Below are 19957 nucleotides of genomic sequence, written 5' to 3'. Positions count from 1 at the left end.
AAAGTATTATACATATATGTATTCCTTTCATTTGGTAGTTTTGAGCATCAAATGTAATTTCTTTTGAAAAGCACTTGGCAGAGTAATTAGTATGTGACAAGAATTCAAAGTTTAGGTTTACACACATAACAGTATATATACGTACATAATTATAATAATCTATTATATATAATCTCTTATAATCCATCTTTAGGTAAATGGATGAACTAATAGAGACATGGATAAGTAGGTAAAAAAAATTCTGTGCTCAAGCTTATACCCTAGATGGAAGAAAGACACATGGAAAAGTAAATACAAAACCAGGCAGTATGTTTAAGTGCTATGAAATTGCTCAGAAGCATTGTTTAGGGAATTCAGAAGACAAAGAGATCACTTTTGATAGAAAAGCCTTTCTTCGAGAAATGTAAATTGAGGCTAAGTCTTAAAGAGGTTACCCACCTTACAATAGTATCATAAAGGGAGAATGAAGGTATTTTAGGCTAGGAGTCAACAAATTTTTTTCTGTAAAGGACCGGTTAGTAAATACTTTCAGCTCTTTAGGCCATCAGATCTCTGTTGCAACACTCAACTTGCTGTTTTAATGCAAAAGCAGCCGCAGACAATACGTACATGAATGGGCATAGCTATTTTTCAGTAACACTTTATTTACAAAACTAGGCACTGGGTCGAATTTGGCTTGCAGGCTGCCGTTTGCAGAACCCTGGTCTAGGATATAGAAGGATTTGAACAGAGCCATAATGCTTGGAAAAGCACAGGTCCTTTTCCCAGGAGCAGAAAGTGATCCAGTGAGGCTGAAAGTTTGGCTATACATTTGTACAGAATAAGCTTGGAAAGATGCTGGGACTGTTTATGGAGTGGCTGGAATATGCAGACTGGGCTTTATGCCCTAGGCAAACTGGAAGTTGAAAGATTTTGAGGAGGGGGGAGTATCGTTAAAGCTGAGCCACTGAGCTAGCGGTTTCATGTTACTGCCATTTTCCTTTCATTCACTGACTCAGGCTTTGCTTTATCCAAATAACTTTCTACAACACTGAGAGAGGAATCATCATAAAACATAAACTAATCATGTTATTGCCCATCTTAAAACATTTCAGCTGTTTCTCCTACTAGACACAGAAAGAAACGTGAATTTTCTCCTATGGTATACAAGGCCCGTTCCTAACCCACACCAACCATACTGAACAGCTTTGTTTTTCTGATGCTATGTTTTTGCATAGATTTGGCTTTGCACCTGTTATTGTCTTTCCCTAGAATGCCTTTCATCCCTTGTTTGTCCATAAGCAACTCCTCTGTCTTTCCAAAACTCATCAATTACTTGAAGCTTATACTTATTTCCTCAGGTATCACTGAGTATGCCGTTCTTTCCACACATTCTGTTTAAACTATACTTGCTACAAGGTACTATAATTGTAATATTGCAAAATTACCTTCTATATTAAAGTGTTCTTATTAGAACTGAAGTGCTTAACTCCTCAGAACTTAACAAAGTATCTGGGACCTCGTAAGGGCTCCAAGATTATACAGGATCATGTAATATATAGATTGGAAGGATTAGAAACCAGAGTAAGGAAAGTAAGTTAATTTTTATTATAATAGTCCAGGCATGATGTAATTATGGACTGAACTAGGGTCTTGGCAGGAGGGATGCACAGAAAAGAATGAGTGCCAGAGGCATTAGGAAAGAAGAAACATGAAAACTTGTCCACTGAGTGAGCGTAGGGGGAGAGGATGACTGTAAGCCATCAAGATGGGAGGATGAAGAAAGCAAGGCAACATCATTAAAAGAGAGCAGTACACCAAGATGAGAAACAGAAAAGGTTAGTAGTTTCTGATATGTTGTTCTTATGACTTCTACCTCTATGTAGAGGTGCCTCCTAGGGAGTTTTAAAGACGGGTGGGAATCTCCAGGATGGAGTCAGAGTTGATACAATAGGTTTAGAGGTTTTTTGTCTAGTTTTCTGGGTAACTTTTCTCATGGCTGCAGCCATGGAAATGGATGATTCTCTACTCTCTCTCTTACTCTTTCTCTCTCTCTCTCTCTCTCTCTCTCTCTCACACACACACACACACACACACACACACACACACACATACACACACGTGCGGGAAAATAAAGAAAGGAAAGGACTGAGAAAAAATGCTGTGGCGAATGTCCAAATTTCTTTGGAGAGCTAGAAAGAGGGGATACAGAAGGCAAATTAGAAGGTGCGGTCAGAGATGCAGGATGAGAAATAAGAAATAACATTTACACAGACACTGAGGAGAAAAAAAATGCCAATAAGAAAGGCTGACCTGCGGTGCAAATATTGCAAAAGGCAAAGGAAAATAAAGACTCAGAAATCACTGGACTTGATAAATTTCAGTAGAATCTTCGAATAGTCTTTTTTGGTAAAGCAATGGAGGAGAAAGACTGAGAGATTTTCAAGAATAAATGGCCAGAGAAAACTTTGAGGCAGTAACCCACCCTCTCAAAAATGTGGTGTGAAAACTGTGAGTAAAAGCAGCAGTTGTAAAGAATACTAGGATCATTCATTTAATGCATTTATTTAGGTGCCAGTCACTACTATGTTGTAGAAGAATATATTAGGAATAAAATAGATATTAGAGTGATGAAAAGAAAAAAAACTAGTATAAATTTAGTGACTTTCATGTCCCAAAAATGTGTTAGAGACATCTGCACATATTAACTGATTCCATATATGATACTTGGCACCTAGTAATTGCTCAATATATATTTAATTCTCACAAATTTCGAATGTAGCAATTCTTAACTCCACTTTTACTGATGGATACACTGAGCCTTAGAGACACTAAAATGACTTTCCTAAGTCATGTAAGTAAATAAAGGAACCAGAACTCAATACCAGATATTCTGAGCATTTCTATAGGGATAAAGGTATGATCAAGGAAAGAAGGATTACCTGAAGATCCAGAGCAAAATGTAGTAACTTTTGAATTAATCATTTGAGGGAAATTGAATGGGATGGGATTAGGAGCACAGAGAAAGGGATTTGCCCTTGAATGTCAACCCTGTTGATACAGTTTTGTGACTTTCTCCAATGTTATGACATAAAAGAATTAAAAGTGAGGTTTTGAATGGAGATTTGGTCAGTTGGAGAAAAAAAAGGAATATATTTCTATAAGAGCTAAATTCTGGAATAGGTGTCTGGGAAACAAAGATATAAACTAGATAAAGATATAAACTAGATAAGCTAGTAATTAATGCAGGCTGGTTTAATAGAAGGGAAAATATTAAAAGTTATGTAAAGGGTTTAACTCAAAATAAGTATTCCATCCATTAAAATGCATAACTTGATCAAACTGGTAGAAAGAAGAATATAAATAAATATTTCTTGGCTAGCTGCTGTGTAAAAGATCATGTTAGACCATATGGGAAAATTAACATCACACATAAAAGGCTGTGCTTTTAGAGAGTCCATCAGTAGTTGGGTAAATGACTTAAATATGTAATACTTGAATAGTCAATCTAAAAATTAATACATAAAAGCTCTGTTAACCAGAGGAAAAAGTGGATTTTCTCCAGGATTCCATGAATAGCAAGGAGTGATTAACATCCAAAATATATATTCCATTAAAAACATATCAAGCCAGAGTAAATAAGATTTAGGTTGGCATAACAACTTACTATTCTGTGAAAATATTTTTCATTTAAGTTGTAATATTTGTCTGTCAATTTAAAGTGAACATAATAGTTTTTTGCAAGATAAAAATGGCATGGATTTTTATCATATCTGACTATATGATGGCACAGTCGTTTGAAGACTTTTCACCGATGGGTTTTAGCCCGGGGACTCTTGGCTGGCCATGGCTGCTTTGACAAAGAGAGTATTATGGAAGTGATTCTACGCCGTTTCAAGGCCTGACCTTTAAGAGCATTAGCAGCTTTCACCTGAGGTCCTTGTAACCCAGAGGTTCTTCTACCATATAAAGAAGTCCAACTACCCTGCTGAAGAACCACACTGAGAAGCTCTGAGATTGCATGATCAGAGAAGGGGTCCAACTGAGCCTAAAGTTCCAGCCATCCCTGCCAAGCCACCAGGCATGCGAGTGAAGCCATCTTGGACCCTCTAGGACACAGTCACCAGATAAATACCATAAGTGACACTAGTCAACCACAAGAAGCAGAAGAATCTCCCACTGACCCGTGCCCTAATTCCTCAGCTACAAAATAATGAGATACAATAAAAATATAAATAAAATGAATAAGATAAAATTTTAGAACAATACATAAAATCATTATTGTTTAATCCTAATTTTAGGCATAGTTGGTTATTCAGCAATAGATAACCACAATTGGGCTATGAGTTAATGCTACAGCATTTCAGCAAAATGAAGCATTGTGTGCATTTAGTCCAAAGACTAACGTTTAATGAGAAAAATAATTAAAATTTACAAAGAAAAATGTACCTGATAACTGCATTTGTTGAAGCATCAGCATCTGAGGCATTTACCAATAAAACATCTGTCCCCGTTGGGTCATCTTCAGGAATTGTTGTGAAATACATTTTACTGGCAAAAGTGGGGACATTGTCATTGACATCATCCACTATGACATTGATAGTTCCAGTTCCGGTCAGGGCAGGGGATCCTAGAAGGAAAAGAAAATCAAGTCTTAATGTTCATAAATAACAAAAATAAGAGCAAACTTAACAATTAGCTGTAGACAGAACTACGGAAGAGAATTTAGAAAACATCCCAAAGTAAAATTTGTGAACACATAGGCAAGTGATTGAGTGATTTTTTAGTGTTGTTACAAGAAAAAAAAAATTTTATTTAGGGACTAGTATCCCAACTCTTTCCTAGTGATACTGCACAAAAGGAATACGTCAACCTCTTATTCTATTTTAAAGGTGCTGATTCAGCAATGCAGAACACAACAATATCATTTAAATGCCACAAAAGAGGCACTTACAGTAAAGTAGCTCAAGCCAGATTTGGAGAATACCCCTGGGCCTGGAATAGCTGGCCAGCTGACAAGGCAGAGTTAAAAACTGTATTCCTAGATGTGACTCTCAATGTTATTGTCAACAAAATTCAACTGGGCTTCTGAGGCCTTTAAATCCCCTTTCCTGTACTAACCAATATTTGTTTGCTGAAATCTTAAAGAAGAAAGCTTCAAGTTAACATCAAAACTCTTCCACTTGCTGGAAATAACACTATGTCAATGAGCTGACTTGAAATCATTTTTATTGCATGTATTTAATATTTAAGGTAAATGTGAAACAATTCATTTTTTTTTCCTGTTCCAGTTCCGTTATCAGCATATGGTGAAAACCTAGCATTTAACAAAATCTTGGAGTACGTGATCTGTACTACACAAGGTTAGCAGACTCTGTGGTGAAGATCAGATGACATATTTGGTTAGACTCTGTGGGTTGTCCCACAGGTAAATGGCAAATCATCTGTCCTTAGTTGTGTTTTCAAAATTAGTTTTCAAACTTTAATTTCTCTAAATAGAAATAATGAAAGTCTGTTTAACTGTATTTATGTACAATAAAATAAAGCCCTGGATACTCTCACTTTCTGTTTAAGATACTATTCTTTCTCCCATAAAATTATCTCCTGTTAAACAAAGTTTAAATTCTACTTATTTCCAGTACTCAACATTTTGTAAATAAAGCCATTCATTCTCTCGCTCATTTGTTTCTCTGTAAAATGTTTATGAAGTAACTCTTTAGTATCAGGATGGTGTTGAGATTCACGGCCTTCCAATATTATTTTTTCATAATAATATTCTAGTGATTTGCTAGTATTTCCTTACTACTATTCAAACTTTTTCCTATTAGATTGTTATTAGTGATGGCATAGTACCAATCAGCTTTTATGCTCAAATGTATAGGAACCAAAATCAACAGACTAGAAAATTACGGAATGCAGTGGTTTTAGTGATCTGGTATTTTTGTGCTCTATGTAAGGAAGCTCAAATTCTACATTAGATAAAAAATGTGTAAGACCACTTGAACTGGGCAGTGTAATGAGGCATGATACCTCCCGGAAACCTATGCAATTAAATTTAGGCTGCAAGCTGACCTTTGTTGCCATATATATCCTTCTCCGTGACATAATTTATATTAAGCATTCCATTTACTTTAACATATTTTTTAATTCATGACTGCAGAAATCCTACTTTTTATGTGTTTGATTTTACATTAAAGGAAAGAAAACTAGTTCTCACTTTTTGCTTTTTTTGTACAATCGACTACAAATGTTAAAATACTGTAATTGCCTTTTTACTAGTAATTGCCTTTTTACCAGTCACTTAAACAATGGTAGGCTGATGTCACAAACATTTCACACCCAGAATAGATCTGGAAGTATTATAAACACTGAAGGAGGAAGCACATTAAAATAATACATTTTAAATCTCACTCAACATATTAATAATGATAATTGCAAATATTTACTGAGTCTTTAGGTATTCAAGTACTGGTTGAAGAAGTTTACTTGCATTGTCTAATCTTCATAAGTTAGTACAACTCTTATCTCCATTTTATATATAAGTAAACTGAGAGAAAGGCTGAACAACATTTTTAGGGCCACAGACAGTGGGGAATGGAGCTGGGATTTGACTTGAATGTGGAGCTGTTGACTACTGGCAAAAAGCCATAAGGTGTTAGCAGCTGGACAGGTACTGCTCAGTGAGATGCTCTGGGACCCTAGGCAAGCCGATCCCCGAGAACAGCACGAGGCACAAGCTAGAGAAAAAGGTCCCTCTGTGAGGGACCCTAGCTATTGTCGAGGTTGTTTGTGGAGCATTTGGAGACAACAGTCTGGTCATGAATTTTGAATTTTTCATAGCACATGTTAAAACCAAAATCAATTTTTCTGGGGTATTATTTTTGGCCAATGTTTGGCCTAAAGCTCTTGAATGTGTTTAATTACATACAGTTTGATGAAATGGAAGTTAATGATGTGAATGATGTTAGTATTTCTCCCACTGGTTGTATTAAAAACAATAACTAGAGGATATCTGTGCTTTTGTGTGGACAGAAGGGGATATCATGGGAAGGAGGCTGTACATCTGATGAATTGAGAGAAGGGATAACTAAATCAATGTCCCAGAGGACATGAAGGGCTCTTTTATCTCTTTTATTGACATTGTACTCCACTCACTAAATCTGTCTCCTTATATGCAAAATAGGAATAATGAAAATAGGACCTACCTCAAAAGAGGTGTTGAGGGGAATGTAACATGCTTAGGATAGTGGCTGGTACATAGTTAAAATGTATTCTATAGTGCTCTTTGTTATTGTACTTGTTTTAGAAACAAAAAAATGGAACATTGACCTTTTAAAGGTCCGTTTTTAATCCTACAGATTTCTGTGTCATAGTTCTCAGGATTTTTGTTCCTCCACAAAACTTTCAAGTCAATCCGATGATAATATTATTCAGGAAAAGATTTGGAATCATTCTTTTCTTTTAATGATTTTTTTGTAGTTATAAGTATATGAGATACTCAGCTTTCAAAACGTTCACAGCTTTGTGGAAGACGTTGAATTGAAAGTTTAAAAATGCAAAATCTAAAAATTTACAGTGAGAGTTTAAAGAAGACCTGACTATGTCTGATATGCTCTCTAATCAACAGTGTTTAAACTTGTTAAGAAATAACACAGTACTGCCAAACAAAGGTTTCATCTTTGGTATTCTAACGTGTCTGGTGACACACATATGGAAAACCTCATAAAATGATGACTAACTCATTTGGTCAGGAACATGTGATTTCTTTCCTTGTCTATAAACTACAGAAATATTGTTGCTAATATGTTTTCTGAATTAGTAAGCAAAAAGAACAAAACATTGTTTACCCAGGAAAATATTCAGCAAGTTCAATCTCCATACCAGAGAATAATTTTTTCACAAGATCTTAAAAGCGCACCAATGACAACAGATGGGCCTGGCTTGAGAAATGGCCCCATAGGTAATCCCATATCCACATGGGACATCTTCTTAAGCCAAGAACCATGCCCAGAGTCCCCTTTTCTCTTCTTATTAGCAGCCACAGCCCACTTTCAAAGCACTTGGGGTTCTTCTCTTCCTATTTTCTTCAAGAATTGATAGAGTGAAGCACAATCTCTACAGCGGCCTCACTTTCTTGTTGCCCCAGGATATATGTGCAGGAAGGTCTGATTTACTTTTTAAAGTTTTACAAGGAAACTTCACAAAGACAACGTTCTACATTTCTAAGTCTTTTACTGAGATTTAACTTACTCCGAACTCTGCCTCGGAGTGGCAGAGTTGAAATGAAATGAAATAAATATTTTTCATTTATTCTTGGGGGTGGGGCTTTCCATCGCACACCTCACTCCAGCCTCAGACTTATCCACTATAGCAGGAGCTCCACAAGGCCCTTCCTCTCAGCTTTAGGCAGGGAGATGAAATCAAGGGACAAAAAGCAGCAATGCCCCTGGATTTCAAGTGAGTAAGCCTCATCTCTACACACTCTTCTCAGATGAAGGACACACTAAGTTCCCTAGTCCTTGGTCCACACAGATTTTAGTGCTTCCTCGTCTCCTAATAGAGTGATGAAGTCTTGTTTTTGTTGTTGTTCTTGTTGCTTTTCTGTGTTTGTTTGCTTGTCTTTGAACCCTTCCTCTTAACTCTGTGAAAAACTGGTCCTGGTGCTTATGTTCCTGTTTCCCCACATCTTTTTGGTTATAGCCCATGTGAAGTGCTGCATGATGTTCACTATTACTTTATCTTTGGTCCAGAACTTTCTGCTGGTTCCAGAGTCTCAATATTAGTATGTCAAAAACTCAAGTCTTAATTATTCTGTGTAAACTTAGCCCACATATTTATATATAAATTGAAAAACATTTGTGCAAATACATATACACATATATATTTATAGATACCTATTATTGAACATTTATTTGATAACAGATATATGTATGAGTATCTTATATATGTATTACTCATTTAATATACAGATTCATTAAGTAAGTGTTACTATTTAATTTTTTAAATAAAGAACTTTAGACCCAAAGAATTTGAGCAACTTATTTACATTCAGCCATAGTGGCAGAAGGAAATCAGTTTTGAACTCTTAAAAAAAATATCTTTTCTCAGTTCATTAGGCTCAGATAAAAGTATGCCACTCTTATTGCACATTTTTACTCTATATTATTATTCTTATCAATGTACTTCTGCCATATTCTCTATTAAGTTACAAACTAATTGAGAGAAGAAATAATTGTTTAATTCATCTTTATATAAAACCATAATGCATACCAATAGACCTTGTCCTCAATGTTTATTAACTTCTCCTTTGACTCAATGTATGGAAATCTGATCTAGTGACTACATGGCTGAAAGTTCAAAAAGCTGAACAGTTCTAGAAATATACATCTGGGAATATAGGTTTTAGCCTATGGCCAGGGTCAGAGAACAAGACTGTCGACAAAGGTCAAAGTTTTGGAGATAGTCTACTACTTATAACAGAGGGTCCCAATTAATCCTGAATCCCATGAGAAGAATCAGAATACCAGGGGCCAATGTTTAGCTTGGATAGATCTGATAAGGATGAATTATATAGGTAGTGGCGTACTAGGGCAAGATTACTCGATTTCATCTGGAATTGATTTATGAGAAACAGATGCAAACAGAAAGAAGAGGGAGGATGTAATGACACAGGCTGCTGGTAGAAGACAGTGAGCCAGTGAAAGGGGTTGAAGAAACAAATGAAATAAAAGGACAAGATCTCAGAAATTTATAATTGTAGATGTTAGGAGGGTACAGTGGACATTTGAAATACGATCAGAGGTCAGATGATAAAATGAACTTTAAATTTAATTTTGTGAAAATTATATGTATTGTATATATCATAATCTGTGTATATATGTATATATATATATATATAAATAAAATAAATATAGGTAAATTGATAGGAACCTTCTGCAATTTTTAGAGCAAATAGAAAAAAATACATATGATTCTGAAAAGCACTTTTTAAAATGTGCAAAAACACATCACACACACACACACACACACACACACACACACACACAGACTGTTCACAGCTTAATCTTCTGATAGTCCATTATAATTGGGAAGTTCCAAACCTCGTCTGAGTCATATTTTATACTCTTATTTGGGAAATGATTAAACTGGTATTGCCTTTCAACACTAGTGGCCTAAAAAGATCAAATATATCAAAATAGGGCTTCTCTGGTGGCGCAGTGGCTGAGAGTCCACCTGCCAATGCAGGGGACACAGGTTTGTGCCCCAGTCCAGGAAGATCCCACATGTCGCAGAGGGGCTGGGCCTGTGAGCCATGGCCACTGAGCATGTGCGTCCGGAGCCTGTGCTCCACAACGGGTGAGGCCACAACAGTGAGAGGCTCGCGTACCGCAAAAAAAAAAAAAAAAAAAAGTTCAAGGAAACTTAAAATAAGATTTTAAAAAGAGGAGACCTTCAAGATGGAGGAGGAGTAAGATGCAGAGATCACCTTCCTCCCCACAGATACACCAGAAATACATCTACATGTGGAACAACTCCTACAGAACACCTACTGAATGCTGGCAGAAGACCTTAGACTTCCCAAAAGGCAAGAAACTCCCCACGTACCTGGGGAGGGCAAAAGAAAAAAGAATAAACAGAGACAAAAGAATAGGGATGGGACCTGTACCAGTGGGAAGGAGCTGTGAAGGAGGAAAGGTTTCCACACCCTAGGAAGCCCCTTCACTGGCAGAGACGGGGGTGGCACGGGGGAAGCTTCAGAGCCATGGAGGAGAGCGCAGCAACAGGGGTGCAGAGGGCAAAGCAGAGAGATTCCCGCACAGAGGATCAGTGCCCACCAGCACTCACCAGCCCGAGAGGCTTGTCTGCTTGACCGCCAAGGCAGGCAGGGGCTGGGAGCTTAGGCTCGGGCTTCGGAGGTCAAATCCCAGGGAGAGGACTGGGGTTGGCTGCATGAACACAGCTTCAAGGGAGCTAGTGCACCACAGCTAGATGGGAGGGAGTCTGGGAAAAAGTCTAGAACTGCCTAGGAGGCGAGAGACCATTGTTTCAGGGTGTGCGAGGAGAGCAGATTCAGAGCACCACCTAAACGAGCTCCAGAGATGGGCATGAGCTGCAGTTATCAGTGCAGACCCCAGAGATGGGCATGAGATGCTAAGTCTGCTGCTGCAGCCACAGAGAAGCCTGTGTGCAAGCACTGGTCACTATCCACACCTCCCCTCCTAGGAACCTATGGAGCCCACCACTGCCAGGGTCCTGTGATCCAGGGACAACTTCCCCAGGAGAAAAATTGGCGTGGCTCAGGCTGTTGCAATGTTACATCAGCCTCTGCAGCCACAGGCTTGCCCCACATACCGTACCTCTCCCTCTCCCCAGCCTGAGTGAGCCAGAGCCCCTAATCAGCTGCTATGTTGACTCTGTCCTGTCTGGGTGGGAAAGAGATGCCCTCTGGCGACCTACACACAGAGGCGGGGCCAAATCCAAAGCTGAACCCTGGGAGCTGTGCGAACAAAGAACAGAAAAGGAAATCTCTCCCAGCAGCCTCAGGGGCAGCGGATTAAATCTCCACATTCAATTTGATGTACCCTGCATCTCTGGAATACCTGAATAGACAACAAATCATCCCAAAATAGAGGCGGTGGATTTTGTGAGCAATTGTAGACTTGGGGTTTACTGTATACTACTGACTGGTTTCTGGTTTTATGTTTATCTTCGTTTAGTATTTAGAGTTTATTATCATTGGTCGATTTGTTTATTGATTTGGTGGCTCTCTTCCTCCTTTTTTTTTTATATATATAGATATATATTTTTTTTCCTTTTTCTCTTCTTCTGAGTGTGTATGTGTATGCTTCTGTGTGAGATTTTGTCTGTATAGCTTTGTTTTTACCATTTGTCCTAAGGTTCTGTCTGTCCATTTTTGTTTCTTGTTCTTTTTTTTCTCTTTCTGTATAGTTTGTAATGCTTGTTATCATTGGTAGATTTCTTTTTTGGCTTGGTTACTTCCTTCTTTCTTTTTTTTTTCTTTATTACTTTTTAATATTTTTTATTTTTAATAATTATCTTTTATTTCAAAAACTTTATTTTATTTTATTTTACTTTACTTTATTTTTTCTTCCTTTCTTTCTCCCTTTTCTTCTGAGCCATGTGGCTCACAGAGTCATGGTACTCAAGCCAGGTGTTAGGCCTGTGCCTCTGAGGTGGGAGAGGCAAGTTCAGGACATTGGTTCACCAGAGACTTCCAGGTTCCATGTAATATCAAACAGCGAAAGGTCTCCCAGAGATCGTCATCTCAGTGGTAAGACCCAGCTCCACTCAATGACCAGCAAGCTACAGTGCTGGACACCCTATGCCAAACAACTAGCAAGATAGGAACACAACCCCACCCATTAGCAGAGAGGCTGCCTAAAATCATAATAAGGTCACAGACACTCCAGAACACACCAACAGAGACGGTCCTGCCCACCAAAAAGACAAGATCCAGCCTCATCCACCAGAACACAGGCACTAGTCCCCTGCACCAGGAAGCCGACACAACCCACTGAACCAACCTTAACCACTGGGGGCAGACACCAAAAACAACAGGAATTACAAACCTGCAGCCTGCGAAAAGGACACCTCAAACACAGTAAGCTAAGCAAAATGAGAAGACAGAGAAACACACAGCAGATGAAGGAGCAAAACCCACCAGACCAAACAACTGAAGTGGAAATAGGCAGTCTACTTGCAAAAGAATTCAGAGTAATGATAGTAAAGATGATCCAAATCTTGGGAACAGAATGGAGAAGATACAAGAAATGTTTAACAAGGACCTAGAAGAACTAAAGAGCAAACCAACAATGATGAACAACACAATAAATCAAATTAAAAATTCTCTGGAAGGAATCAATAGCAGAATAACTGAGGCAGAAGAACAGATAAGTGACCTGGAAGATAAAATAGTGGAAATAACTACTGCAGAGCAGAATAAAGAAAAAAGAATGAAAAGAGTTGAGGACAGTCTCAGAGCCGTCTGGGCCAACATTAAATGCACCAACATTCGAATCATAGAGGTCCCAGAAGAAGAAGAGAAAATAAAGGGACTGAGATAATATATGAAGAGATTAGAGTTGAAAATTTCCTTAATATGGGAAAGGAAATAGTCAATCAAGTCCAGGAAATGTAGAGTCCCATACAGGATAAATCCAAGGAGAAACACACCAAGACACATATTAATCAAACTATCAAAAATAAAATACAAAGAAAAATATTAAAAGCAGCAAAGGAAAAGCAACAAATAATATACAAGGTAATCCCCATAAGGTTAAGAGCTGTTCTTTCAGCAGAAACTCTACAAGCCAGAAAGGAGTGGCAGGACATATTTAAAGTGATAAAAGGGAAAAACCTACAACCAAGATTACTCTACGCAGCAAGGACCTCCTTCAGATTCGATGGAGAAATTAAAACATTTACAGACAAGCAAAAGCTAAGAGAATTCAGCACCACAAAACCAGCTTTATAAAAAATGCTAAAGGAACTTCTCTAGGCAGGAAACACAAGAGAAGGAAATGACCTACAATAACAAACCCAAAACAATTAAGAAAATGGTAATAGGAACATACATATTGATAATTACCGTCAATGTAAATGGATTAAATGTTCCAACCAAGAGACATAGACTGGCTGAATGGATATAAAAACAAGACCTCTATATATGCTGTCTACAAGAGAGCCACTTCAGACCTAAGGACACATACAGACTGAAAGTGAGGGGATGGAAAAAGATATTCCAGGCAAATGGAAATCAAAAGGAAGCTGGAGTAGCAATTCTCATATCAGACAAAATACACTTTAAAATAAAGACTATTACAAGAGACAAAGAAGGACACTACATAATGATCAAGGGATCAATCCAAGAAGAAGACACAAAAATTGTAAACATTTATGCACCCAACATAGGAGCATCTCAATACATAAGGCAAATGTTAACAGCCATAAAAGGGGAAATTGACAGTAACACAGTCATAATGGAGGAATTTAACACCCCACTTTAACCAATGGACAGATCATCCAAAATGAAAATAAATAAGGAAACACAAGCTTTAAATGATACATTAAACAAGATGGACTTGATATTTATAGGACAACCATCCAAAAACAACAGAATACACTTTCTTCTCAAGTGCTCATGGAACATTCTCCAGGATAGATCATATCTTGGGTCACAAATCAAGCTTTAGTAAATTTTAAAAAATTGAAATCATATCAATTATCTTTTCCGACCACAATGCTATGAGACTAGATATCAATTACAGGAAAAGATCTGTAAAAAATGCAAACACATGGAGGCTAAACAATACACTACTTAAGAACCAAGAGATTAGTGAAGAAATCAAAGAGGAAATCAAAAAATACCTAGAAACAAATTACAATGAAAACACGACAACCCAAGACCTATGGGATACAGCAAAACCAATTCTAAGAGGCAAGTTTATAGCAATACAATCCTACCTCAAGAAACAAGAAACATCTCAAATAAACAACCTAAACTTACACCTAAAGCAATTAGAGAAGGAAGAACAAAGAAAACCCAAAGTTAGCAGAAGGAAAGAAATCATATAGATCAGATCAGAAATAAATGAAAAAGAAATGAAGGAAATGAAAGCAAAGATCAATAAAACTAAAAGCTGGTTCTTTGAGAAGGTAAACAAAATTGATAAACCATTAGCCAGTCTCATCAAGAAAAAAAGAGAGAAGACTCAAATCAATAGAATTAGAAATGAAAAAGAAGTAACAACTGACACTACAGAAATACAAAGGATCATGAGAAATTTCTACAAGCAACTGTATGCCAAAAAATTGGAAAACCTGGAAGAAATGGACAAATTCTTAGAAATGTACAACCTGCCAAGACTGAATCAGGAAGAAATAGAAAATGTAAACAGATGAATCACAAGCACTGAAATTGAGATTGTGATTAAAAATCTTTCAACAAACAGAAGCTCAGGACCAGATGGCTTCACAGGCAAATTCTATCAAACATTTAGAGAAGAGCTAATACCTCTCCTTCTCAAACTCTTCCAAAATATAGCAGAGGGAGGAACACTCCCAAACTCATTCTATGAGGCCACAATCAACCTCATACCAAAACCAGACAAAGATGTCACAAAGAAAGAAAACTACAGGCCAATATCATTGATGAACATAGATGCAAAAATCCTCAACAAAATACTAGCAAACGGAACCCAACAGCACATTATATGGATCATACACCATGATCAAGTGGGATTTATCCCAGGAATGCAACAATTCTTCAATATATGCAAATCAATCAGTGTGAGAAACCATATTAACAAATTAAAGGATAAAAACCATATGATCGTCTCAATAGATGTAGAAAAAGGTTTTGAAAAAATTCAACACCCATTTATGATAAAAACTCTCCAGAAAGTAGACATAGAGGGAACTTACCTCAACATAATAAAGGTCATATATGACAAAACCAGGTCAACATCATTCTCAATGGTGAACAAAATGAAACCATTTCCACTAACATCAGGAACAAGACAAGGTTGTCCAGTCTCACCACTATTATTCAACATAGCTTTGGACGTTTTAGCCACAGCAATCAGAGAAAAAAGAAGAAAAAAAAGGAATCCAAATCGGAGAAGAAGAAGTAAAGCTGTCACTGTTTGCAGATTACATGATACTATACATAGAGAATCCTCAATATGCTACCAGAAAACTACTAGAACTAATAAACGAATTTCGTAAAGTAGCAGGATACAAAATTAATGCACACAAATCTCTTGCTTTCCTATACACTAATGATGAAAAATCTGAAAGAGAAATTAAGGAAACACTTCCATTTACCATTGAAACAAAAAGAATAAAATATCTAGGAATAAACCTACCTAAGGAGACAAAAGAGCTGTATGCAGAAAACTATAAGACACTGATGAAAGAAATTAAAGATGATACAAACTGATGGATAGATATACCATGTTCTTGGATTGGAAGAATCAACATTGTGAAAATGACTATACTACCCAAAGCAATCGACAGATTCAGTGCAATCCCTATCAAACTACCAAAGGCATTTTTCACAAAACTAGAACAAAAAGTTTCACAATTTGTATGGAAACAAAAAGACCCCGAACAGCCAAAGCAATCTTGAGAAAGAAAAACGGAGCTGGAGGAATCAGGCTCCCTTACTTCAGACTATACTACAAAGCTACAGTAATCAAGGCAGTAAGGTACTGGCACAAAAACAGAAATATAGATCAATGGAACAGGATAGAAAGCCCAGAGTAAGCCCACGCACATATGGTCAGCTTATTTTTGATAAAGGAGGCAAGAATATACCATGGAGAAAAGACAGCCTATTCAATAAGTGGTGCTGGGAAAACTGGACAGCTGCATGTAAAAGAATGAAATTAGAACACTCCCTAACACCATATACAAAAATAAACTCAAAATGGATTAAAGACCTAAATGTAAGGCCAGACACTGTAAAACTCTTAGAGGGAAAACACAGGCAGAACACTCTTTGACATAAATCACAGCAAGATCCTTTTTGACTCACCTCCTAGAGAAATGGAAATAAAAACAGAAACAAACAAATGGGCACTAATGAAACTTAAAAGTTTTTTCACAGCAAAGGAAACCATAAACAAGACAAAAAAACAACCCTCAGAATGGGAGAAAGTTTTGCAAATGAAGCAAGTGACAAAGGATTAATCTTCAAAATTCACAAGCAGCTCATGCAGCTCAATATCAAAAAAACAAACAACGCAATCCAAAAATGCACAGAATACCTAAATAGACATTTCTCCATAAAAGATATACAGATTGCCAACAAACATATGAAAGGATGCTCAACATCACTAATCATTAGAGAAATGCAAATCAAAACCACAATGTGGTGTCACCTCACACTGGTCAGAATGGCTATCGTCAAAAAATCTAGAAACAATAAATGCTGGAGAGGATGTGGAGAAAAGGGAACCTTCTTGCACTGTTGGTGGGTATGTAAACTGTTATAGCCACTATGGAGAACAGTATGGAGGTTCCTTAAAAAACTAAAAATCGAACTACCATACGACCCAGCAATACAACTACTGGGCATATACCCGGAGGAAACCATAATTCAAAGAGTCATGTACCACAATGTTCATTGCAGCTCTATTTACAATAGCCAGGACATGGAAGCAACCTAAGTGTCCATCAACAGATGAATGGATAAAGAAGATGTGGCACATATATACAATGGAATATTACTCAGCCATAAAAAGAAACGAAATTGATTTATTTGTAGTGAGGTGGATGGACCTAGAGTCTGTCATACAGAGTGAAGTAAGTCAGAAAGAGAAAAACAAATACCGTATGCTAACACATATGTATGGAATCTTAAAAAAAAAGAAAGAAAGATGGTTCTGAAGAACTTAGGAGCAGGACAGGAATAAAGCCACAGATGTAGAGAATGGAGTTGAGGATACGGGGTGGGGGGGAGGATGAGTTGGGACGAAGTGAGAGAGTGGTATGGACTTATATATACTACCAAATGTAAAATAGATAGGTAGTCGGAAGCTGCCGCATATCACAGGTATATTAGCTCAGTGCTTTGTGACCACCTAGAGGGGTGGGATAGGGAGGGTGGCAAGGAGATGCAAGAGGGAGGAGATATGGAGATGTATGTATATGTATAGCTGATTCACTTTGTTATAAAGCAGAAACTAACACACCATTGTAAAGCAATTTTACTCCAATAAAGATGTTAAAAAAAAAAGATTTTAAAAAGAAAACGTTTCAGGCAAATGCTCTATCAGAAAATACATCTTTAATAAGTGTAATGAATGAGCCTAACCATCTAATTAAAGTTCAAACTGCAGACATTTTACATTTGTTAGACCCTATAAATTAAACATACTTTCTTGAAACTTGAACAACTATTCAGCCGAAATAGTATTTTTGCTGAACTGAAATCTGCTGCTTTGCAACAAAGCCGATTTGTTCTTGCATGCAGTTCTTGCATTATATATTCATATAACATAAAATTTACCTTTTTTACCATTTTTAAATGTACTGTTCGGCGGCATTAAGTACATTTATATTGTGGGCCACTTTTCAGTCTCATTTTCATGACATTACTAAGTTCTTTCTTTAGTTTTACTTGTCGCCTCTATTTAGTATAGGAATTTATATTAAGGAAATACAGTGTTTTTGATAAAGATTCCTGAGAAATGATTAAAAATAAAATGTTACCTAATGTGTATATACCTAATTTATATAAACATATTTATAAAACTAATTAGCAGTAATATATTATAAAATTAAAATTTTAAGATAAAAGCTGATGGTCATATTTAAAATGTTATATACTTACTTGCTTCAAGTATTTTCTGGATTTAAATCTAACCACATAATTTAATGTTAATATTGAATGGCTTTCAATACATTTTCAGGGAACGGCTTACTTACTGTGAGAAATATGCATTTACCGCATGCTACTGATGAACCTAGTGGCAGGGCAGGAATAAAGCCTCAGATGTAGAGAATGGACTTGAGGACACGGGGTGGGAGGGGGAAGCTGGGGCGAAGTGATAGTAGCATTGACATATATACACTACCGAATGTAAAATAGATAGCTAGTGGGAAACAGCAGCATAGCACAGGGAGATCAGCTCGGTGCTTTGTGACCACCTAGAGGGCTGGGATAGGGAGGGTGGGAGGGAGGCTCTAGAGGGAGGGGATATGGGGACATGTGTATGCATGTGGCTGATTCACTTTGCTGTACAATAGAAACTAACACAGTATTGTGAAGCAATTATACTCCAATAAAGATCTATTTATAAAAAGAGTTTATAAAGTAATAAAATGTAATGGAAACTAAATATTGTATCCCCCACACAAAGCATGTCATGAGGAGTTACTTTTTGGAGAACATTTTAAAAGACAACCTCTCAACACACGTTGAAACTCTGAAATAAAAGAGGATACCACCAAATTTGAAATACAACCTGCTTCCTGCCTACTTGCCTACTGAAAATATCAAAGTAATATATTATGGAATAATTATCAAAATAGGCCACAAAATAAGATCAAGTTTTAACAAGATAAAATTTAGCAGATTTTTGAAAAGAAAAAATTTCCTTATAGTAAGCTGACATTATTTTGTATTATATTTAATATTTATCCTTTAGGTAATATAAACATTCTCTTTAATATTTCAAATTGTTTCCATTTCAAACTTGGGTTTCCTTTGTCTACTCAGATTTATAGCTTAAATTGAGTAAATGAAAAGTAGACTGAAATTATCAAATTTTAATTCTGTGCAACTTGATGGCAATTCTAGATCTTATTTAGTGGAGTTTTGGAAGTTAGGTCATCTTTCTTTTTGTATTTTTATCTTATGAATATACAAATGAAATTCTATGTAGGAAGAACTGTTCCTACTAAAGAGTAGCTGATTTAAAGAAAATTATTTAAATAAATGATTTATGATAATACTTAGTTGCTAACAGATTTTATACAAAAACTTACTAGAAATAAGAGGAAGTAAAACAATAACCAGTTATCAACCTTTGAAACAAAATTCTCATCTAAGACAAATACTCCAATGGAAATAACCAAAACTTCCTTCAACTTAAATATATAATTAAGTGAAATGCAAGTGATTTCTGGTAATTGAAGATTACCCTAGCACAATCTGATTTATGAAATCATTGGTGCCTTATGGAAAGTTCCCAAGCAATTTTCATTATTAAAAAGGTTCTTCATAACAGACAAGGCAAGCTCTTCTTCAACATCTTCCCACAAATAACACTGACAAATGCAATCTTCCTGGAACAGTTAAAAAACAACTCTCTTCAGATCTAAAATATGATATGCCACATTTATGACCTCTCTTTTGATTATAGAGACATTTGCAATGCTGTGATCCTCTCAGCTGAACAATGTGACAGATAGTATTAATTTAAATGTCATCATATCCTCACCAAGAAAA

General features: G+C 36.6%; 1 protein-coding gene across 1 annotated transcript in view; it reads right to left on the bottom strand.

Moving 5' to 3' along the window:
* FAT4 (FAT atypical cadherin 4) overlaps window positions 1-19957 on the bottom strand; it is a 170153-nt gene that overhangs the window by 45006 nt on the left and 105190 nt on the right. Inside the window, exon 7 of the mRNA XM_065877754.1 lies at window positions 4429-4609. Coding sequence (XP_065733826.1) covers window positions 4429-4609 — 181 coding nt within the window. The remainder of the gene's footprint in view (window positions 1-4428; window positions 4610-19957) is intronic.

This window comes from Phocoena phocoena, chromosome 5, assembly GCF_963924675.1.
Source record: "Phocoena phocoena chromosome 5, mPhoPho1.1, whole genome shotgun sequence".
Classification (NCBI taxonomy): Eukaryota; Metazoa; Chordata; class Mammalia; order Artiodactyla; family Phocoenidae; genus Phocoena; species Phocoena phocoena.
The sequence above is the reverse complement of the archived record's forward strand: the minus strand, read 5'-3'. Positions and strand labels throughout refer to the sequence as shown.